Source organism: Candida albicans, chromosome 1, assembly GCF_000182965.3.
Source record: "Candida albicans SC5314 chromosome 1, complete sequence".
Lineage (NCBI taxonomy): Eukaryota > Fungi > Ascomycota > Pichiomycetes > Serinales > Debaryomycetaceae > Candida > Candida albicans.
The window spans coordinates 1,716,610-1,740,247 of NC_032089.1; the positions used below are offsets into that span (position 1 = coordinate 1,716,610).

General features: G+C 29.9%; 10 protein-coding genes and 1 non-coding gene across 11 annotated transcripts in view; 4 read left to right on the top strand and 7 right to left on the bottom strand. All coding sequences in view use genetic code 12, as the record gives it.

Moving 5' to 3' along the window:
• Nucleotides 1-353, bottom strand: part of GCS1 (glutamate--cysteine ligase) — a gene marked incomplete at both ends in the record, with an annotated part of 2,319 nt that extends 1,966 nt beyond the window's left edge. The window contains one exon of the mRNA XM_712504.2: nucleotides 1-353. This exon is cut by the window's left edge and continues 1,966 nt beyond it. Within this exon, the coding sequence (XP_717597.2) occupies nucleotides 1-353 (353 nt within the window).
• A 1,529-nt stretch (nucleotides 354-1,882) lies between these two features.
• ADE5,7 (bifunctional aminoimidazole ribotide synthase/glycinamide ribotide synthase) lies at nucleotides 1,883-4,291 on the bottom strand (the record flags this gene model as incomplete). The annotated part of the gene is made up of 1 exon (XM_712506.2): nucleotides 1,883-4,291. The coding sequence occupies one exon, from the start codon at nucleotides 4,289-4,291 to the stop codon at nucleotides 1,883-1,885; it is 2,409 nt and encodes an 802-aa protein (XP_717599.2).
• Nucleotides 4,292-6,214: 1,923 nt separating this feature from the next.
• On the top strand, nucleotides 6,215-6,790 carry COI1 (Coi1p; the record flags this gene model as incomplete). The annotated part of the gene is made up of 1 exon (XM_712508.1): nucleotides 6,215-6,790. The coding sequence occupies one exon, from the start codon at nucleotides 6,215-6,217 to the stop codon at nucleotides 6,788-6,790; it is 576 nt and encodes a 191-aa protein (XP_717601.1).
• A 364-nt stretch (nucleotides 6,791-7,154) lies between these two features.
• MRPL3 (mitochondrial 54S ribosomal protein mL44) lies at nucleotides 7,155-8,369 on the bottom strand (the record flags this gene model as incomplete). The annotated part of the gene is made up of 1 exon (XM_712509.2): nucleotides 7,155-8,369. One exon carries the CDS (start codon nucleotides 8,367-8,369, stop codon nucleotides 7,155-7,157), a length of 1,215 nt encoding a protein of 404 aa, XP_717602.1.
• Nucleotides 8,370-9,049: 680 nt separating this feature from the next.
• Nucleotides 9,050-9,241, top strand: CAALFM_C107920WA (uncharacterized protein; the record flags this gene model as incomplete). Its single annotated transcript, XM_019475128.1, has 1 exon — nucleotides 9,050-9,241. One exon carries the CDS (start codon nucleotides 9,050-9,052, stop codon nucleotides 9,239-9,241), a length of 192 nt encoding a protein of 63 aa, XP_019330673.1.
• Nucleotides 9,242-9,562: 321 nt separating this feature from the next.
• ERD1 (Erd1p) lies at nucleotides 9,563-10,966 on the bottom strand (the record flags this gene model as incomplete). Its single annotated transcript, XM_712510.2, has 1 exon — nucleotides 9,563-10,966. One exon carries the CDS (start codon nucleotides 10,964-10,966, stop codon nucleotides 9,563-9,565), a length of 1,404 nt encoding a protein of 467 aa, XP_717603.2.
• Nucleotides 10,967-12,494: 1,528 nt separating this feature from the next.
• CAALFM_C107940WA lies at nucleotides 12,495-12,586 on the top strand. Its single transcript, XR_002086365.1, has one exon. It is a non-coding gene; the product is annotated as an uncharacterized ncRNA (small nucleolar RNA).
• A 414-nt stretch (nucleotides 12,587-13,000) lies between these two features.
• Nucleotides 13,001-13,801, bottom strand: CAALFM_C107950CA (uncharacterized protein; the record flags this gene model as incomplete). Its single annotated transcript, XM_712511.2, has 1 exon — nucleotides 13,001-13,801. One exon carries the CDS (start codon nucleotides 13,799-13,801, stop codon nucleotides 13,001-13,003), a length of 801 nt encoding a protein of 266 aa, XP_717604.1.
• A 280-nt stretch (nucleotides 13,802-14,081) lies between these two features.
• CAALFM_C107960WA (uncharacterized protein) lies at nucleotides 14,082-14,780 on the top strand (the record flags this gene model as incomplete). Its single annotated transcript, XM_712512.2, has 1 exon — nucleotides 14,082-14,780. The coding sequence occupies one exon, from the start codon at nucleotides 14,082-14,084 to the stop codon at nucleotides 14,778-14,780; it is 699 nt and encodes a 232-aa protein (XP_717605.2).
• Nucleotides 14,781-14,982: 202 nt separating this feature from the next.
• On the bottom strand, nucleotides 14,983-18,654 carry IRE1 (bifunctional endoribonuclease/protein kinase; the record flags this gene model as incomplete). Its single annotated transcript, XM_712513.2, has 1 exon — nucleotides 14,983-18,654. The coding sequence occupies one exon, from the start codon at nucleotides 18,652-18,654 to the stop codon at nucleotides 14,983-14,985; it is 3,672 nt and encodes a 1,223-aa protein (XP_717606.2).
• A 1,775-nt stretch (nucleotides 18,655-20,429) lies between these two features.
• On the bottom strand, nucleotides 20,430-21,161 carry CAALFM_C107980CA (uncharacterized protein; the record flags this gene model as incomplete). The annotated part of the gene is made up of 1 exon (XM_712514.2): nucleotides 20,430-21,161. The coding sequence occupies one exon, from the start codon at nucleotides 21,159-21,161 to the stop codon at nucleotides 20,430-20,432; it is 732 nt and encodes a 243-aa protein (XP_717607.2).
• Nucleotides 21,162-23,638: the final 2,477 nt, after the last annotated feature.

Here is a 23,638-nt window from a genome sequence, read left to right on the forward strand (position 1 = left end):
AGTAATAAATTCCCATTATATGGTTTTGCCGGGGTTGCTTCTACCATAAATCTACCATATTCTGGATGATAACTAACATCTTGTTTTTCAGCTATTGGCAATAATTTTTCAGGGTCATTTAAATCATTAATAATATAATCTTTATCAATTGATAATCTAGCAGTTTTGTTGGTCTTATCAAAATCAACTAACATATATTCAACTTCATCTCCCCATAAAAATACATCATTTTCACGATGTCCATGTTGTTTGAAAATGTTAATCAATTGAGTTATCCCATTGGTTCTAACATGATTATTATACTTTTTCGATTCATCCCAACTTAAAGGTGTACCAATAGATAAAAGACCCATGATAATACAGTGGTTCCTCTTTTTGAATTATTTTCTTGAATATTTAAAAGAGAAAGAGAGAATAGGATGAAAGGGACGAAAGAAAGAAGTAAGTATCAAGTAGGAGATTAACTTTCAACTGTGGATATATATATATAGAATGAAAGAAGATGAAGAAGAAGAAGCAAAAAAAAAAAAAAGAAATTTTATTAAATGTGATGCAAGTGGATTTGTAAGCAGCATCTGCCAAATAGTTTTGTCACAACTCAATCAACAAGTATACATACGTTTGGTTGTGAGTTGAATTAAATCGAATTGAACTTTATAGTGGGGCAATTTTGTTATTTGTAGAGAGAGGTTAACATACTACTCTTTCACTATTGATGAGTTTTATAGAAAATAGATATAATACAGTAAAATTGTTTCCTCTCTTAATAAAAGACAAAGTATTTTAACTCCAAGATAAGGATTAAAAGGACAAAATTATTGGTCAAATTCTTCTGGTATTAAAATACTACAACACAATTAATCTACGGTAATAAAATCTTTCCAAGACAATGCCAAATCTTTTATTTTCCGCCCTCTCCCTCTTTCCGTCTCGTACCGGAATAAACCAATCTTTTTCGGGAAGTGATTTCTACCAATTAAAAATAACACAATAGTACAATCAACAAACATATCGTGGTATAATCAGCTAACAACTTCCCTTGTATACACACATAGCAATTGAATTAATTATTTATCTAGTAGTTGGTATATTTGATTCAAGTTTACTATTTTCTTTTTTACTATTGCTATATTGTCACTATAACACGAACAAATTATTATTATATATGTATTCTACTGGATCACTACACAATCTTCTTCTTGTCTTGAAAAGATTTGGTTACTAGCCACATGAGTATTATTTTTTTTGAGCCTCTCCCTATCCCTCTCTATCCCTCTCTTTCCCCATTTCTTGGACTATCTGTATGATCCCCTATTTTTTTGTTTTCCAATTGACCAATATTCATGTGTTAATAAAATGAAATTACTCAAAGCCGAGATAGACCTACATCGATGGAAAAAAAAAAATAATTGTGGCTACTTCAAATCTAATTAAAATATAATCATGAATGAATGTGGGTTAGATTTCCAAACTATCCCAATGGCATTACTTGGTTATGATCGGTTGTCAATGAACTAAATTAACTATTTTGTATTTGATAATTTGAATCTATTTGGCCCCTGTTTAAGGGATTTATTTCCATTATTTTTTGATTATCAAAAAACGCATGAAATCGCATCATCGCTGATAGTCGCTCTTCTGGAACCATTCGACTTACACTATATCACGTGATTCACCAAAATATTTTGGGGTTCAATAGTTGCAAAAAATTGTAGCAAATTACACGCACAAGTTCCTTTCCCTTTCCCATTTTATCATTTTAATTTTCTAACTTTCATTTTATATAATAATTTAAACATACAAAAGCAAGCAGTAAACAACAACAACAACAACAACAACAACCTCAATCGTCTAGTTGTTATATCAACATTTCTTATTTTCTCTAATACAATCCATCAATATTATTAACAACACAACCTGGTTCACCTTGTTTTCTTTCAACCAATTCACCAATGACAACAGCATCTTTTTCACCGGATTCTTCCAAATTCTTCAATACTTTATCAACATTTTCTTTTTCTACAATCAATACCATACCAATACCCAAATTGAAAGTTTTCAAAATATCTTCATAAGGAACATTACCTTGTTTACCAAACCATTTGAAAATCTCTGGTACTTGCCATTGTTCAATATCAACAGTAGCTTGTAAATGTTTAGGTAAAGCACGAGGAATATTCTCTACTAATCCTCCACCAGTAATATGAGCTAAACCTAATAATAATCCTTGATTTATACTGGATAATAATTGTTTAACATAAATTTTAGTTGGAACTAAAACTTCTTCACCAATTGTAGAACCTTGTTTCCATGGTGCTGGTGATTGATATTCATATTCACTGATTTCAATAATTTTACGCACTAATGAAAATCCATTAGAATGAATACCATCGGATTTTAACCCAATCAATACATTACCAGATTTCATATTATTGATTTGTGGTAATATTTTATCTTTCAATACAGCACCAACAGCAGTACCATTAGTGTCATAATGTCCTTCATCGTACATACCGGGCATTTCGGAGGTTTCACCACCAACTAAGGCACACCCGGCTTGGATACAACCATTAGCAACCCCATCAACAAATTGTGCAGCAACTTCAATGTCTAATTTACCAGTGGCAAAATAATCCAAGAAAATTAATGGTTCAGCACCTTGAACAACTAAATCATTAACATTCATAGCAACTAAATCTATACCAACAGTGTTGTGAATATTCATAATTTGGGCAATTCTTAATTTAGTACCAACACCATCAGTAGCAGCAACTAATAATGTGTCATCAGTGTTGTAACCAGCTTTTTTCAAATCAAATAATCCACCAAATCCACCAATGTCAGAATCAGCTCCTGGTCTAGCAGTAGATTTGACTTTAGCCTTGATGTTTTCCACTAATAAATTACCATTATCAACAGAGACACCAGCATCAGCATAAGTGACACCAGAACCAGAACCAGAACCAGCACTAGCAGCTTTGTCGGCATCACGGAAGGCACGATGAGCAATATCTTTTCTATTGTATTTTTTATTAAATGAAACGTGTTCATTGACACCAACATAGGCTTTATCGACTGATTGTCTTAAAGTTTCAGCAATAGCAGTGGAGGCAATAACTCTACCTCCAGAAGTGACAATTTTACCTTGATCATTTACACTAGTACCAGCATGGAAAATAAAAGTGTCTTGAGGTAATGGTTTTTTAATAGTGATTTCATCACCTTTACCATAAGCTTCTGGGTATCCACCAGCTGCCATTACCACGGTAGTGGAATATAATGGTTTGGTTTCGATAGTGACGGAATCCAATCTATGTTGGGCAGCAGCTAACATAACTTGAGCCAAATCGGTATTTTCAGATAATAAAGGTAAAACAGTTTGAGTTTCTGGATCACCGAATCTAACGTTATATTCCAAAACTTTTGGTTCTTTGGTTGGACTCAACATAATACCAGTAAATAAAACCCCACACATTGGGAATCCATCTTTTCTCATTCCATCAATAGTTGGTTTGATGATTTGATCATTAATTTTCTTCAATACATCTTGGGTAGCAATTGGTGCTGGAGCATAAGCACCCATACCACCAGTGTTTAACCCTTTATCACCATCACCAATTCTTTTGTGATCTTGAGCAGCAGGCAAATTATAAAAGGAATAACCATCGGTAATGGTCAATATACTCAATTCATCCCCTTCTAAAAATTCTTCAATAACAATTTCATTACCAGCATCACCGAAATTTTTATCAACCATAATTTCATTTAATCCTTGTAATGCTTCTTCAGTAGTTTCTGGGATTAAAACACCTTTACCAGCGGCAATACCATCAGCTTTCAAAACAATTTTATAATCAATAGATTGAATATGTTCTTTAGCTTTGGCAACATCAGTGAAATTTTGGAATCTGGCGGTTGGAATGTTATGTTTATCCATAAATTCTTTTGAAAAAGCTTTAGAACCTTCCATTTTAGCAGCTTTGGCACTTGGTCCAAAAACAGGAATACCAACAGCATAAAATATATCGGCAATACCATCAACTAATGGCTGTTCTGGTCCTGGAATAACTAAATTGATTTTATTTTCAACGGCAAATTGTTGTAATTTATTGAAATCTTTAGGTGATGAACTTATTGGTACATTAGTGATTTTAGAAGATGATGATTCACTAATGGTACCTCCATTTCCTGGGGCAACATAAATATGGTTCACAGTTGGTGATTGTAATAATCTCCATACAATGGCATGTTCTCTACCTCCATTACCAATAACAAGAATGTTTAATGACATAGTTAAAGCTGAATTGTGTTGGGGAATATATTCAATAAAAATCTCAAATGAATAAGTTTTGGAGAAGTTTCTAAGATTTTGAATCTAATCGATGAGATTGAATCTTCACCAGTTTTTTTTTTTTTCGTTGTGTGCGATAATAATTTATGTAATCTTCTCTTTGAGTGAAAATTTGACTCCGTTTTTTTTGTCACACTCACACTCACACCGCCGTACCATATACCACCACATGTAATTGAACATCTTACAATGAAAGAACTTCCTTGGCTCAACAACTACATGTAGTGAGCTAACGGGTCTGTAATGTTTAAATTGTCTTCTAGTAAATCATTCAAAGTATATGAGTAGATATAACAGTACGTTTTTTGAAGGAATTAACATATTTGGTTGCAAAACTGAGAATTAAATTTCCAATACAATTGAAGTTTCAATGGAAAGTATGTCTAGTTTAAGTAGGCATAGCCTCATGAATACGTGGGCTATTTAATTAGTTTGGACTGAATTGTTTAATTAGTAAACAAGTACAGGCGATTGCCGTATGTAAACTGAGCTCCTCGCATTAGGTGTCACAACCCTTCCCCAAAGAACAAATTAAAGTACGAATTTCTGGTCTTGAGAAGTTTAAAGAGCCATTTGTTTTTATAGTCAAGTATTTATACTAAAAGCTGCTTGATATGAATTGTGGTTGTTCTATTTATTTCTTGATCTTGTTCGCATTATTTCTTTGTATCAGAACTTGTATAAGTTGGTCCTTCAAGTGTATGGTGTATCAAAAATAGATGAAAATTATAGCAACTGAAGGTTCGATGTTTTGTATTGATTAATAAAAATTAATATTTTATGAAAAACCAGGTCCAGTTGATAATTTTGTCAAAATTTCGCATCTAAGTTACTTGGAAAAAAAAGTCCAAGCTCAACAAAGAAGGAATTGTTGTGTATGGACCAATCCCCCTGTGATGCCAAGAGATTACCAATAAGACATAAATTTAGGATATCAAATAACAATAGTATAAATATCGGGAAATAATTGGAATATCAACCCTCACATAACCGAACCTTATTATTATTATCACAAACAAAAGAAAAGAAAAAACTTTAATATTTTATCAAATCAAATTAACTGATAAATCAGTTTAATTATTGTGTATTGTTTTATTTTTTTACCAAGCAAAAAATTGAAACGATATGTCAAAACTAACTAAAACAACTGGCTAATTTTTTTTTTTAAATGAATAAAGAGATGAACAGAAAGAAAAGAAAACGGGGTATCAATACAAGAGATTTTAATTATGAAAGATGTCCCCTGGTTTTAACATTCTAATTTTAATCAGTTTAAACATTCATATGAAAGTATCACAGACAACAATATATGAATAGGGATAGGATAATCAATAATAGAACGTACGGGTTTTTTTTATATAATTTTTCAATTAATTAGTAGATAATAGAAATTAAATCGATGAAAGGGCATCAAATAAATCAGACAAATGCAAAAAATTCACATCTGCAAATCTTTTAGTTTTTTGTTCAGCCAATCAATGAAATTAATTTATTTTGTTGAAGTTCGGATTATGCAAAACAAATTGCAAAGACAATAGAAAATAGTTTACCGCCATGCATAAAGACAAAAGTATTAAACCATACTATATACTATAGACTCATAACAAGCTGAATACATAATTATGTCCAATTGTTGCAGGAAAATTATTCTATTTTTCTTCTAAGCCGAAACCCAATTTAATTAATCTTTTCCATCTTGAACAAAATTTCTGCATCTCCTTACAAATAATAATAATAATAATAATTTTTTTTTGTTTTCTAATCTTCATAAATATATATATATATAATTTAGTAATTTCTTTATCCTTTTGTTTTTTTGATAAACAAATAAGCTTGAATTACTAGAATCATCAAAGTAACAAAATGGTTTCATTCAAGTCATTAATCACTTTGGCTATTGCTGCCACTTCCGTTTCATCATTCAATTTATTACATGATGATAAAGGTTTTGCTATTTTACCACCAACCAACATTGTTTTAGATCATTTGAAAGAAGTTGGTAAAAAAGCTGTCACTACTCATTATGATGTTCTTAACACTATTAAAGAAGATGGTGAAATTGTTCATGTTAATTTACATACTCATGAAACTAAATGTACTGGTAAATATGCTAAAGATTATGATAATTCCATGTATAACAAATTAAACAAAAAACAATTATTTATTAGAACTATTGAAGATAGTTCTTTAAAACAATGTTTGAACAAAGAATTTGAAGCTGAAACTAGTGAATGTGGATTTGAATTTATTGAATATAATTCTGCTTCTGGTTGTTCTAGTGATGCTACTAAATATTCATGTCTTTTGGATGTTATGAAACAACAAGATGCTACTAAGAAATTAAAAGATATGGATGATGTTCCAGCTCAAGTCAGATGTTACCATAAATTAGAACAAGCTACTAAAGCTGAAGTCGTTGGTGGTGCTTGTGCTAAATAAAAAGAGAAACTTTAAAAAAAAGGAATTAACGGTTTTTTTTTATTTAGTTTCCTCTATTGATTGAATAAGTGATATATATACAAGAACAAATATGAAATGAATTAATATCTTTTTAAAAAAAAATCATGTAGTAGTAGTATAATTATTGAAATTCTCTATTTATTTACAGAAGAAAAGGGCAAGTCAAATAAAAAAAAAAGAGATAATAATCACTTACCAAAATTTGACAACCTTGAATGGAGAGAAAGATACCAAATCTAATTTAATAATATACAATAACAGTAATAGCAAACAGGGAATATCAACCAAAAAATGGGGAAAAAAGTATTTATTTACAGATAACCAGTTGTTCATGAAACCACTTTTAAACAGCAACATCTCCAAGTCCAATCATACCTTCAAATTTATAATCCACTGAATCACTTGGTTCTTTTATTGGTTCACCATTTGCACTAATTGGTGAATATAAATAATAACCCAATAATGAATTAATTGAAGCTCTAATTTGTGCTTCTTTCAAAGATGATCCAATTCCCTCACCAATTTTATCATTACCAACAAATACTCCTGCCAAAAATTGTGGATGAGCCGATAATCTCCCGGTTTCAGCAATTAATCTAATACTAACTGGTTGTTTAAATTCTAATTTATCACATAATCTAATCAATTCACTAATTGGTCTTTTAAATTCAAACATTTGATCCAAAGGAATTTTTCTTGATAAAATATGATCATTAATGAAATCTTTAGCCGCTGATTCACCACAATGAGTATATAATCCACCAATTATAGCTTTAACCGCAGAAGCATAAGCTAAATCTTGTTGTGATAATTTACCTTGTTCATCTATAACTTCTTCTATCCCGGAAACATTTTTATAATTACCATTATTATTATAAAATTTATCAGATTTATCTTGATCATAAAGATATCTTAATCGACCAAATTTCATAAATTCTGATTCTTGACCTAAAAATCTATCCAATTTACTAACTTCATCAATTTCAATCCCCCAAGTTTTACCAATTTCCAGTAATGCTAAATTACCCATTAATGAATCAACGGCAGCTTGATGGATTTTCATCGGTAATCGAGGATAATGAATTAATAAATGTTCAGTAACATAATATGATAATAAAGATTTACCTAATGTATTTAATCCAAAATTATTAGCTAATCCATCAGATTCTTCTGGTTTAGTAATTAAATTAAGACATTGTGATAATGTAGCTAATTTAAATGATTTAGGTAATTGTAAACGATTATGTAATGCAACTAATGGTGGTGATTGTTTAGCTGATGATTCAGGTAATCTATGAGTGAATATATTATGTTTATAACTACCATAATCATCTATAGATTCATAAGTTGTTCTCAAAAATTTGTTTGAATCTACTAAAGTTCCATTTGTTTTAGATTTGGATGAGTTAGTCTTGATAGTGATCGGGGTGGTGGAACTACTAGTGTTGGTAGAAGATGTAGTGGTATTATGACGAATTGAAGAGAATGAAACACAACTTCTCGATATTTGAGGTATTGTTGTTTTGGAATATGTTCTTTGTATCAGAAGTCTTAACATGATTGATAGTTGGTATTCTTTCACTAATTTTCCCCCTTTCCAGTGGTAAGACTAAAATGGTAAGACTTGTTAATAGTGAGTTGTATAAGGTTTTGTTGAAGAGAGAGAAGGAAAATATTTTCATTAATCCAAAATGCTTTAAAAAAAAATTTTTTTTTTTTTCCTTCTCACATTTGTTCCAGCTTACATAATAACGTGCTGCTTGTTATGTAAGCTTGGACGTTTTTAATGGCTAAACACGGTATTGAGCTTCCTATTGATTGAATACTGTTATAGAGTCCTTCTGGTGTGCTCTAATGACTATTAGACCGTCTCTGTGAGTGTCTGCTGAAACGCAAGTTCATGAATACGGTGGTAGGACAGATCCTATACAAATATTTATAAAAGGGCAATAAGTTTTGTACTGTTTCTATTAATTTCCGTTCTCTATTCTGTTTGACTATTAATTAATAGTAATTAGCTTAAAAATTATCCTTTTTCTCTATCAAATCAGGAGTCCAAGTCTTGTATTTGGTTAATAAAATCAACGCAACTATCACTGTCACATATTAAAACAAGTCGTGTGAAAAAACCCAAAATTATCTTTCTCAATCTTTTTCCAACCAACCAACCAAATTCAATTAGAAAAAACTTACCCAAACCAATCATAAATATATCTTTAATACATATCATAAATAATCATGGCCCATGCACCAAAATTAAGTTTTGCTGCTATTGCAGTTATGAGTTCAGTTGCAGTTATATATGTTGGTATTAAATCACCATTAAAAAATAAATGGGTTAGTGACAATAGAATTAGTCCAAAGGCTGATTTAGCATGGAGAAATAGTGCTGAAAAATGGGTTGAAGATCATAAAGGTAATAGATATTGATTAAGGAAAAGTATTTAATTTTATTTTTTTTCAAAAATTGAACTAGAATATAAAGAGATTGACATATGGATTGGGCATGACTAGTGGATATTAAGTATGTCATTTTTTATTTATTTGTTTGTTTGTGATGATGATGTTGGGGGGCTAAAGAAATACATCTATTCAATTTTATTTATTTATATCTTTACTCATGAACATTTAATTGAATTTCTAATAAACGTTAATTAAACAAAAAGACCGATTGTATAATACACACTTGTTTTATTGTATCTTGTCTATAAATTTGTATAAAGAAAAGAATATATATATGTTCTACCTAACTTAACCTTGTTTAGGAAGTCTAGTTTCCAATTCAATATCTTGATTCAGTAAATCTTGATCATTATAAAGTTCAACCCAATCAGATTCTAATTTTATAAAACACCAAATCCAACGTCTAAAAATTTCTAATGTTTCAATTAAAGCATAACCTAATGAATAAGCATCATAACCAAATAAAAATGTTGAAAAAATATAAATGAATTTAATTTTCTCTTTTTTCAATTCTTCATTAATTATAAATAATTTTAATATCCAAATATATCTTAATATAAAATCAATAATTATAGCAATATAATAAATTGGTCTTGGTAATGCCAATTGTTTTCTTAAAATTTGGAATCGATAATTAGAAACAGAAACAACAGAATGAGAAGTTTTCTTTCCAGAAACTACCAGGAACAACCCATCAAATAATTCTAAATGCCAATCCATTTTAATATCCCAAATAAATGAATAAGTTGAATTCACAGCTAATGCAAAATATAACCAATTATTTAAATGATTTAATTTAAGTAATAATTCTCCACTGGTTTTTTCTTGTTCAGTAGCGTTCAATAACATTCGTTTAAGTAATACATTAATCAACAATGGTCCTAACCCAGTAGAATATTTAATTAAATTAAATAAATGTTGAATTTTCCCCGTCAATTTATATTCATACCAACATTGTTTAATACGAATCCAAGTAGGAATTGATAATATCATCGATTCAAATTTATAATTATATCCAATATTACTATCAAACCAATAATTCCAAATTACTAAACCTAAATCATTTATCACTCGAGAATATGAAACTAAACTATCACTTATTAAAATGTCATTAGTTCTCATGGTTTGACTATTAATATTACCCCTAATGATTCTTTTAATCGTAGTGAAAATTCTAATTTGACCAGGTGAAGAATATGAGTTTTTAAAGAAAAGCTTATAAATTGTCATGAATAATGAAACCAATGGTAATGTATAAAATAATGGTGTTAACCAAGAAATATTAGCAATTGATTTATAAATTATCCAACAAGTGATATTAATAATTGATACAAATTTTAAATTTGACCAGATTCCTTTAATTAATCGATCATTTTCATGAGGATCACTAGGTAAAAATGCAGCATATTCCCCCAATGACTCAATTTGGTTATGGTTATGGTTATGGTTGTTGTTGGTGTTGATGTTGGTATCTTGGTTATGCAGTAGATCATCTAAATGAGTATAATTATGTGGTGTATATGATAATTTTAATAAATGTAATACATTAATTGAAGTGAAATTAGTTAATAACAAATTTAGTATCAACCATAATATTAATCCAAAATGAATTGCAACAGTTATTCTGAATGATAATGGTATGAAATCATTAAATAATATTTCATGAGTTTGATTAGGTGTTTCTTCACCCATTTTGTGGTCTAAGTATATGATATTATAAAAACCACTTATAGTGTAATTGATTCTTTAATTTTTAGAGTCCAATGGAGGGGACTTCTATGATCAATCAACGTAGTTTCAAAAGAATAGTGATTAAGTTATTTTTAAAGTTGAAAAAAGTTTTTTATTTCACCCAGCCGCAATTCAAGTTAGTTTGGTGGTAGGGGAAAAAATATTAGCAAACCCAGGACGACGATAAAAATAGTAATAGAAATAATTGTTACCATTACATCTTCAATAGTAAGAGTAATTCATATTCCATTTCTAGTTAATAATCTACAATGTACGATTCAAAATACTAATAATATAAAGCACTCCTAACCATTTATTTATTATAAATATCGTTAAATTCTTGATGTTAAAAACCAAGAGATAAAAAGTCGTGTAAAAATGTACAGATTTGGGAATTATTACACTAAAAAAGAAAGAAAATAATGTTGTCCTTCCCTGTCTCCTGATTTCGTTCAACCACCACCAAAAAGTTTTTATTTAAAAGATTCACAAATTTTCTATTTCTTGGCCTCTATTTCTTATTACTCTTTTTTTTTTGATAATATAAAGCAACCTTCAATTTCGAAAATTAGTTCTCCATATTGGGTAGGCGAAAGTTGTCAGCTATTATTATCTGATTTAATTATCTGAGGTCAATTAATAATCTGTATTTTTGAGGGCTGTTCGTTTGGCGATCATGAACCAGGGATTTCGATATTCGAGATTATTCAGCAACTGCTTTTTAACAAGCATTGATCTACTAATAATATTATCAAAAACTTTAGGACATTAATATCAGGTTAACTATTGTTAGTTTCAATCTGATATTTTTAAGTTACAATTATTTATATAAATTGATGAATGTACGTTTTTCATTTATTTATATTTGTTATTGTTGTTCTTTAAAGCAAAATATTGTAGAAAGAGTATAATCAGAAGTCATCAAGTTATTTACGAATTGAATGTATTCTAAAGTTCTAAATAAGATATAAATCAAACAATTCTTTTTCAGTTTAATTAAACCAAATAAACAAGGCTTCAGACGTGATCAATAAAGAACACGATTTTATAAAAAAGTTTTAATCATAAAGAATTCATGATTAGCATGGAAAAACATCATTAGCCAGTTAAATTGGTTCAAAAAAAAAGCCGAATCATGGAAATTGTACTATTTCTTTATTATATGAACCAAAAAAGTAAACTCAATCTAAAATAACATGTAGTAAGAAATGTTGATGGTCAAGAAAGATATCTACAAAAACATAACAAAACAGAAACTCAATTCAATTCAACCCATTGTTGAACTATTGAGATTGAAAATTCCATAAAGTATAGGATACTTCATATATTGGTGGACAGGAAGGAAAAGTCAAAGTTTTCTATATCAACCAAATAAATAAATCTATAATCTGTAATTATTGCAAATGTTAGTACAAACTAAACCCTTTTTTTGAATCTCAATTATATATCCTTAGTATTCTTCTTCTTTTTTCTTATAATATATATATAAAGTTCAGAATTTTCAGTGTTTGGCTAATAAATCGAATCGGTCATTGTCCTGAAAAGGAGCCTCCGTCTGGGGCGACAGCTTGTCATCATTTATATATGGTTGGAAAAAAAAAAGAAGGAAGAATAATCCAATCAATAACATACAAATTGTATTAAAATCTATTGATATATATATATAAGTATATAAATCAAGATATAATTGAAAAGAAGAAAAGAAATAGTTACAGAAAATTTTTTACTTTTTTTTTCATCACACTTGATTTATAGACACATTGAATTTGTTTAATAATTGCGATGACAAATATTCTGTTAATTCTACACGACCTCAATAATTGCAAAAAAATAAACCACCTTAAAACCCTAAACCTTGGCTGTATCAATTACAGTCCAACACTTATACCCTTTCCCTAGACAAAGCATTACAGAAGACAAATTAGACTGACTCACTTCATAAATAATACAATTAACTTTATAACAATATATAAATCTATATTATCAAACAACTACTTACTTCTTGCCCTTTGATTTTGATTTTGATTTCTCTTTACGAACATTTTCTCTACGTTCTGCTTTTGTTAAATATCTGAATTTCTTCTTCTTTTGTTTGATTGGATTAGGTTTAGCAACTCCACATATCACAGCATAATTTTTAGCTCGTTCAATAGATTTTTCTAAAATTTGATCAGATTTATCAAGATTAACATTATTTAATTTAGCCAATTGTTGAAGTTTTTCTTCAGTATCAACAGCATTTGGATTATCTAATGATTCTACCACTACTGTTGTTTCATCATCTATTATGGCACCATTATTAGTAATATTTGATAATGATGGATCTTGTTTATATATTTCAGTATGATGTAAAATCCCCTTCAAAGGTTTTTCCTTATCTTCGTCATCTTCATCAGTTACTTCTTCTCCTTCTCCTTCTTCATCTTCTTGGAATCCACTCCATTCTTCATTATCATTGTCATTATTGTCATCTGATTGATCAAATCCAATATCATTATTTATGGCAGCAATTTCTTGAGCAGTTTTCTTAAATTGTTGTAATTGATTTTGTAAATCTCGTTCACGTTCTTGTTTTAATTGTTTACGTTCTTCAATTTTAGCTAACCGTTCTTGTTCTTTATGAAATTCTTGAGCTTTTTTCTGTCGTTGTAATTTACGTTTATGGAAACCAGTTAAATATTCATGACGAGATTCTTTATCAAATACAACTTCATCAACTAAATGTTTCTTTTGTTTTTGTTGGATATATTTCTTACCTCCAGTTAAAATTTCTCTATTCTTTTTAAATCCTGCCATTATGGAATAAGTTTAGTTCAAAATCAACGGTATTGGTGTATTGCTATGGGTGTTACTTTTTGATGATGATTGGGTTTTTTTTTTAAAGATATTTTTTTTTCACACTAACAAATCCACTTCATACACACACACACATACAAATTAACACAACCTCATCGCTTTCAAACTTTAAGCAAGAAAAATGTAAGAACCAAAAAAAAATCCTAGCCAGTTGAACAACTATTAAAATACATTCCAGCCCAAATCCCTAACCTGAATCCACAATAAATCACCACCAAAAATGGAGAACATAGAGAATTTGAAATTATATATAAACTCATTATCACAATCAATATCAGCTTATGAATCTGCATTAAGTCCATTACAAAACAAACAATTATCCGACATGATTCTAAATATCAACACAACATCATCAACCACCTCTACCACTTCTACATCCGAGGAACAACAAATTCAAATATTGAATAATTTTGCATATATTTTAATATCGACATTATTCAGTTATTTAAAATCACTTGGAATTGATACTGATTCTCATCCCATAAAAATGGAATTATCAAGAATCAAATCATCAATGAATCGATTGAAAAATATTAAAAATGAAATAAATGGTGATACCAATAAACAAGAAGAAGAGGAAGAAGAAAAGGAAAAATTAAAGAAACTGAAAGAATATTTATCAAGAACTTTAGGTGTAAGAGATGTTGGACTGAGTGTTGATGTTAAATCAATGGGCACTTCTGCTATAAGTAAACAAAATTTCCAAGGGAAACATATAAAATTTGATGATCATGATAATGCAGATGAAAAGAAGGATGATGGTAACAAGAATGATTTGAAAAAATCTAAAAATAAAAAACCAAATAGTACTGGTAGTAAATCTAATCTGAAACTGAAACTGAAACTAAACGTCAAGGAATCTAAAATAACTAAACCAAAATCAAATAAAAAATCATCTACAAAGAATAAGAATAAATAGTATAAATCTAATAGGTATAACTATGTGTATGTGTATTTAAATTTAAATTTATATCTAAAAGTAAACTAAGTGTAATAAATGATTATTATGAAATCAACCCCAACTCCTTACCAATTCCTCCCTTCCCCATAAAATATGTTGAAAAAAAAAAACTTAATTTTAAACTTGAATTGAAATGAATTGAAACAACCCGCCTATATCACTAATAATATTCTTTGAAAACATGTTCATTTCTGAAATTTTCTTCAACAACATAATATATTTCCATTAATAATTTAGGAAATTTATCATTAAAATATTTATAAAACCCATCAGGTAATGGTGCCATTTTCAATTGTAAACTTTCTGGCATATCGTTATAATGATGATATTTATTTCTCATGGCTCGTAATAAATCCATCAATTTTTCCGGACTATATTTCCGATATTTCCCTAAATTATCCATAAATTCATCATCATTTAATAATTTATGCCAATTACCATTATGAACCGCTTTAGCATGTTCTTCCAATTTTAATAATAATGGACTTGGTGGATCTCTTTTCTCAATTTCAAATCGATCACTAACTTTTAATAAAAATTCTAATCTTTTCGAAAATGACCAAAATAATGGATGCTTTAAAATTTTCCCCGTATTAGGACGTTGACTAGGATCATGACTAATAATTTTCGAAATCAAATCAATTGATTCATATCGATCATTAGGACATTTCTCCATTAATAATGATAAATCATATTCTCCCTTGATAATATTACCTTCACGTAAATATCTATCACCAAATGGATGATAACCACCAGTTAAAATATAATAAAATACACATCCCAAAGAAAATATATCGATAGCTTTAGTCAATCGTTTACCAGATGTGGCAGAATTAGATACACTACCATTGGTAGCACCATTGCCATTGCCATTGCCATTGCTATTACTATTTGAATGGATTGATGATATTGAATCAGCAGATATTTCCCATAAATCATGGTTTAATAATAATTCTGGTGCTCTCCAACCTGATGTCCCCAGAGCAGCATTTTGTGTAGTTGCTCTAAATGAAGATTGATCATTTTCTAATTTCTTACATAACCCAAAATCCGATATCAATAAACGAACATTATTCTCACAAGTTTCATCAATCTCAGTAATTTGATTTTTCCGTTTACCATTCTTTTTGATATTGGCCACCAAAATATTTTGTGGCTTAATATCACGATGCACAATTTTTAATGAATGCAAATAATGTAATCCACTTGTCAATTGATATAAAATATCATTCCTTTTGGGGATACATAAATTAGGCATATTTTGAGGCTTTTCTATAATGTCTTCTAATGTACAAAGACACAATTCTAATGCAATGTATAAAAACTTCTCTGATTCAGAACTTTGTGAACAAAAATAACGAACAACATTAGGATGATCATCTGATTCTTGTAATAATCGAACTTCATGATTGGCGATATCATAAAAATCAAGTAACATTCTTTTAACTGCTACTGGTCGATTCTCAAATGTACCTTGGAAAACAACTGTACCATGTGAACCATAACCAAGAATTTTATCAGATATAACAAGATTATTCTCAATTTGAAGTTTCTTTCTCGATTTAATAGCAGGTAATGAACTAGGTGGGATTAAACTCTTAGTAGGGATAATCTCTTCGTCAACAACTGATTCGTCATTCTGCTGTTGATCTTCTTGATCCTCATCTCCATTAGTTTTCTGTTTATTATTCTTACGTGCCCCACCTCGTCTTCCTCCACGACTACCTCTTTTCCGTTTCTTCTTTGGTGTTGTCTCTTCATTAATTTCAGTGATGGTAGCGGTATCAGTTTCAGTTTGTTGGTCTGGTTCAGACTCAAGGTCAGTTTCTGGTTCAACAATTACAACTTTTTTCGACTTTTTCGTGTTTTTGGTGTTAGTTTCAGTTTCAGTATCAGTTTCCGGAGACAGCGACTTGGTTTTCGTATCAACAACTAAAGTATCATTATCGTCATCTTGTTTAACTTCAATGACATCAGTTATTTTTTCGTTAATTTCTTCAATCTTGTCAACTGGCTTGCTGTCTATATTCAAGGTTGTCTGATCAGACACCAATGACACAGGCGCTTCAACAACTATTTCTTTCTCTTGTTGCAGTTGTTTTTCTTCATCTAATTCATGTTGTTGTTTTGTAAATTGTCCAAATATTTTTTTCACCATATTGTTTGATTTACCAAAAGTCATTAATAACACAAATAAAACCATCAATACTGCGATGTCCTCAATGATTCTTCTCATAATTCCTGAACTAGTAACATTAGAATTATCAAGCTTCAGTGTATCTTGATTATGATGCAGATTGCCCAGTTGTTGGTCTAATTGATTGTCCTTTGAAGGTTCAATTAATAGAATTTCTGATGTCAAAGTTGATAATCTTGATGGGAATTTTAATCCTCCTATTATATCAGGAGCTCCGCCATTGTTTTTCGTTCTTTCTGCTGATGATTGTTCGTCTTTGTCATCATTACCGGATCCATCCCCAATTCTTTTAATATCATCTAAAGGAGAATGGAATCTTTCAAATGGTTGATACGAGTTTTCCGGTGATAATTCAAACACTCGATGAATACCAGAAATTAAATTCTCAATATTTTCATTTGAATTATTAACAATCTGGAAATTCTCAATGTAATCAACTGTAAATTCTTTGTCATTATTATTATTAGTATTAGTATTTATGCCAGCATAATATTTATTTAAAACTTCTTGATATTTTGAAATGGGCGCACTTTTGATTAATGTTGGGTAGTTTCTGAAACTCATAGCCACCCATTGATCATTGAGATGATCTTGACTATTTGAACTGGTACTCAGGGTTTTATTCACAAACACCATACTTTGGTGGTTAATATCATTCGATTGCAAATCATTCAACACTTTCAAAGGATGGGGCAATAACAAATAATCATTTGTTTTAGCACTATTGCTGAAAACATCAAAAATACTGACGGGTAACCCTGGTAATTTGCTTATCCATATAGGAGTACCAATGTCTTTATTTATAGCCAATAACGAACGATCATGGAATGGTGTGAAATATATCTTGTCTAATGATTGTTGGTTTTGTAAAATCAAATCGTTATCGATATTGTTAGGCACCCATTGTGAATAAGTGACATTCCACATAACATCACTATTAGATTTGGAATGGATCGACAATTCATAAGTTGTCTTACCAATCATTATTGTATCATCAGCATTGAACGCAGTTTCTGGAGGTAACGTCGATCTCGGTATTGGGCATTCATCAGTATTACCAAAGGAAGACTTTATTTCACCCGTGTGAATGTTGATATTGTATAATGATGTTTTTCTAGTACCAGTGTATATTTTATCGTCACCACTCAATGTGAAAGGTGATTCCATAACTAAATCTTTGATACTGGTGGGCAATTTATTTAAACCAAATTTAGGAGTGAAATAATATAGGGTACCATCCTGATATGGTTCAACAAACCAAAGAATATTATGTGCTGCTGATTTGTCTTTGATGTTGGATTGAATTTTGACGAGCGGTTCATCTATAGGTAGCGACCAAATTAAATTACCATCATCACGATTAACACAATGTAATGAGCCATTAATATCACTGAGTAATATTATATTATTTAAATCCCAATCGTCTAACGATCGTTCAGCTAGAGGTTGTAGTGATGCAGATGTATATATATTGTTAGTAGGTGTAGCAGGATTATATGCTTGATCCCGTCGTTGTTGTTGTTGCTGTTGCTGAGGTGATAAATATTTGGTGGTGATCCGCTCTAGTCGGGGCGAAGCAATAATCGACACTAGAAGTATTGATATTATATATGAAATGAAATAGAATAAATGCATTGTTTTTAGGGTGAAAAAGAAAGTTCTGAATTAACAGACTAATGAATTGAATATGATAATATGATAATATGAAAAAGTGATTCCTTAAAGAAAATATTAAAAAAAAAAGACTCAAACGAAATGAAAGAATTACTACTAATTTTTTTTTGTCCTTCTTTCTTTCTTACTTAGTCTTTGTCCTTGGGGAGTTATAATTCTTAAAAAAAAAAGTAAAGTTTGGGTTTTAATAGTATTTGATCTCTCTCCCACTTATGTTTAATTTTAGTTTGCTTTTATTTAATAGTGTGGAAAAAGAAAAATTTTTTCTTTCTTCTTTGTTCTTTCTATTTTGGCTTCCTTAAATTTCAATTAACTCCTCCCTATAGTTTTTTGTTCACACTTTTTTTCTCTCTCACACTCTCTTTGTTTTAGATTTCTGGTCAGGTGATTTGAGTTATATTTTTTCGTATGATTGTAAATCAAATTTGATAATCATATGAGTATGTGTGTTAATGATTTTTTCTAGATTATCCCTTATTATATTAGTGATGTAAGGTGTTGTTATTTATAGTAAGGATCCTCTTTTATTCTCAAGTGGTGGTGGTGGTGTTGAATAAAATGTGGTGAAAAGAAGATTAAAGATTAGTAAAGTTGTAGTTTTTACAACACCAAAAAGAAAATTGGTTTTGAAAGGAAAGGAGGGGCGGGGGGTGAGAATGAAAATGCGATCGAGAATATTTCTGGTGCGTATTTCTCTTTATCTCATCAATTCTATTCAGTCCATTATTATTTCTTATTCTCTTTAATGTTATATAATTTATTATAATTTGTTAGTGTTGTAAATAAATAATAATTGTCTTTATATTTAATTATGTGTTGTGCTAGTTGTTGTTATTGATAAGCTAAGTAATGTTATTAACCCACAATATATAGTTGATCACGTGATTTGGCTGTCTAATAAGCATGAGATTTTGGTAAATCTAGCCAGCAGTCAATGAATTATATKATAACGGGAACCACGAAAAACCTAAAGTTGAGGTGTGTTTTCCAGTAGTATAAACTCTTTTTAAATAGTGTAAATATCAAGAAAGGGACTAAGGAAATTTACTTTAGTTAAAAGTTGTACTACCTTTTGAGATTAACACAGTTTCCGACCTCTTGCTGAATTAGACTAAATCAAGTCAAGACCAATCTCTATGTATTATTCTTCTTTCGTATTTGAAAGAGACGTGCTGTCTTACCAACCAGAGTTGGTTGCAAAACTCTCAATCACTACTCTATCTTCTAAATTAACTCCCATAAAATTTAATACTCGCCTATACACATAAATAAATAGCTACATACATATCTATATATATGACTTTCTAGTAATACACCATTCCATTCCATACCCGTTATGGAACTAATATTTATCTAACAACTTTTCATTGTTGTCTCGTGTTAAACAAAACATCGAGGTTTTAGAAACACTAAAGTGGTCAAACCAAGTATATCCAGAATTACACGAATTCACTAATTATGATAAATATACCAAAAGCACACTAATCCATCACGAATAACAATAAATCTTCTGTATTCTTGTTTATCAGATGAACAAGTAAGAAAAAAAAAACCTCAATTACAATCACGTTAAAAATTCATTATACGACCCACAATGCAAAATTCCAATCCACTTGAATCTCAGTCGCTGTTCTAGAAAAAACATTTCACAAGTATATCACTACTGGAAGGACATTTGTTTGTATTCCTTTACCTCTTTTTTTCCATTATATTCTCTCAGACTCAGATCCCAGATCTTATTCATTATTATTTATTTCAATATTCATTTCTTGTAGAATATCCGAAGTTTTCACTTTACGTTGGTCTGCAATCAAGGTGATCAATTGTAATGCCAAATCTTTTAATTCATTGTATTTATTCAAATCTTGAATGTATTTCTTGATGATTAATTCTGGTTCATTGTTCCCTTCTAGTTCATAGATTAAACGTGAACATTGAAGTTTGATATCATTCAAAGATTGTTCCTTTAATAATAGTTTTTGCTGAATATCATCTTCTTCTTTGTCAATGTTGTGGTTATCTTTGTCTTTGTCTTTGCCTTTAGTGTTATCATTTATTATAGTGGTTGTATTAGTTGTTAGTGTGGTTGGTGTTGTTGGTACAGAAAGTGGGAATGAACTCACTGGGTCTAGGTTTGTTTTAGTTATTGTTGTTGAAGGTGTTGAATTATAAGACATAGGAGTGGATGTACTAGTATTATTATTATTGTTGTTGTTGTTCTGTGATGTCGCCTGTTCTTTTAATTGTTGTAAATTTTGTCGCGTTGAGAACCTATTGTTGTTTTCGTAATGTTGTAGGTGGTGTTGGACGTTATAGTGATAAGTTTCAGAAGTAGGTAATCGTCTAGGTTTGGATTCAGAAATAGGTGATGAAGTTGTGACTGTAGTTACTGTAGAATTTGCAGTTGTTGGTGATGGAGATGGCGATGTTGATGAGGTATTTGGGATATCAGTTTTGGCTGACATCATATGGCATAAACACACAGTTTTCAATTTCTCTCAAAAGAAAAAAAAAAAAAGAAAAGAAAACTAAAAGAATCTTGTGATATAAGTGGTAGGGGGCGGCAAGATTTGTTGACTATAGTAAACAAGTAACAATAGATCTTGAAGTGGATGAGATATGTATAGCTAACGTTGAGTGGTTGCTATTCAGTTGGTGATAAGATAGGAGGGAAATAGTAACTAATATATATATATTTGTGTGTTGCTGTAAGTTGGTTTATCACTTGCAGGGAAAAAAAAATGTATGTGGAGTGCAGTATAGAAAAAAAAAGTGACTAAAACTTTGGAATTTTTTTTTCTGCTGTCGTTTTTGTTGTGAGTACTTTTTACCTTTCGTTCTTTAATTTAGTTTAGTTTGGGTTATGTGTGAGTGTATGTGTGTATGTGTGCTGGTATTTGATAAGATTCAACAAAAGAAAATAATAATAATAGGGATTGAATGATTCTTATAAATTGTGGAAATATCGAAAAGAAAAGGAAGGGAATGTAGACAAATCAAAGATAAAGAAGAATGTTGTTGTTGATAATGATTGTATGTATTTGGGGAAAAAGATATTTATAACAACAAATACAGATGAACAAGCCAATGATTGAAATTGCCAAAAAATAAAGAAAAGAGAAAAAGCCTTGGGGTTAAAATTTCAGTATTTTATATATGAAAGGAATTTTAATTTGAAATTTAAACTTTCATGGTGTTTAAGAGGTTAGTAAATTAATTCTTCTTTATCTCTTGATATGGCTTTAATGTTTCAATAATGACACCTAAATTTGCGCACATTTAAAATTGGTCACTCTTGTTCTATATATACACATACATATAAACAGTGATTTATATTTTGTTACCGATAACTAAAAGAAAAAAAAACCTACAATATTGATCATCATAAAAATGACGACTATTTTAACTTTCACATTTTCAATGAGTACAAAAGAATACACTTTACCAGATTTGTTTATCAAATTAACAATGTTTTATTTCCGACGGCTAGCTTTTTTAGCTTATGGTTTGAAGTATTTTTAATTAAATTACTGCATAATCATCATCATCATCTTGATTCATTTCTTCCTTGAAAATAATAACTTAAATATAGATGAGGTTAATACAAAAATGTGAGAAACACATACAGAATGAGAAAATAAAAATAACCTTTGTATTTGACTTGACTTGACTTGAATGCAAAAAGTAAAACTTAACAACTTTAAAAAAAACTAGACTAAACTAAACTAAACAAAGCCGTGGGTGATTATTAATGTCACTAATATTATTGATAGTGCCACAATACAACAACGACAACTACGAGGACAACCACTTGGCTACAAACCAAAATCTTGATATATTCGTGTAGTAAAAAGAAGCGGCTACTCTCTACCCATTTCGTCAAGTTAATTGTTTTTCAGTTAATTTACTCACACAAATGTACACATATTTGTCGTCATCTCACACAGTTCGTCAAAACCTGAATTTAAACACACCTTGTCTTTGATTAGAACACTGTCCACACAATACAATATGAGCATTCACCTATAGACGATCCTTTATCATTTGCTAAAAATAATGCGTAAATAGTTTTTTCGAGGGAGAGGGGTTTACAATTGACTCTGTTTTATGATTAGTATGCATTAATATTTGAACAATTGACAAAGACTTTAGTCTATTTCTCTGTTATATATGTGAAAATCATGTCGCCGAAATGAAGAATTTGCCTCAATTCACCCCCCCTCCTCTCACTCTCCCCTCTCCTGGTTTGTCACCACCAAATGTTACTACGACTAACCTCTATATTTTGCAATACTTTCTTAATAATTAACATATAAAAATATATGGTGATGTCATAGCGAGAGATAAGAAAATGTGATAGCAAAATAATCATAATTGTAGTCGTGACAAGGAATATTATTATTCATATCAAGTCAACAGATCTAAAGGCGCCTTTCTGAATTGTATATGTGTTTAACTTTTTTTTTTGGATCCATCGATAGATGTTGTATTTTATTTTGTTGGGAAGAAAAAGAGGAGTAGATCATTGTTTGTTGTGGTTGAAATTGAAAAAGACACAGAGGCCCAAATGAATAATAATCCCCACCAACTTTATTAACATGAGAGTAAAAGCAACAAGTTACAGAAGCAATTGAAGGAGATTGAAATCTTGATATGAACTTTAATTCAAAAAAAAGAGTTCTTATTCATAATAGAACAATAATTTTTATGGTGCAATTTAGGTATGTTACTTTTTTACGTAATATCTTAATCTATTATACAATCTTCTTTCCAGTTCCTTGTAATACGACACAATTCTTGTCGTCTTGTTCTCCTATTTAAGCTTTTCCATTTCCACCACCACCACTACCAAGTATGAATAATTAGTGTTACATTTTCCAAATCATAATAAAAGAATTATGTATTATGGGAAATCATTGACTCATCCAATTAAATCGAGTTTATT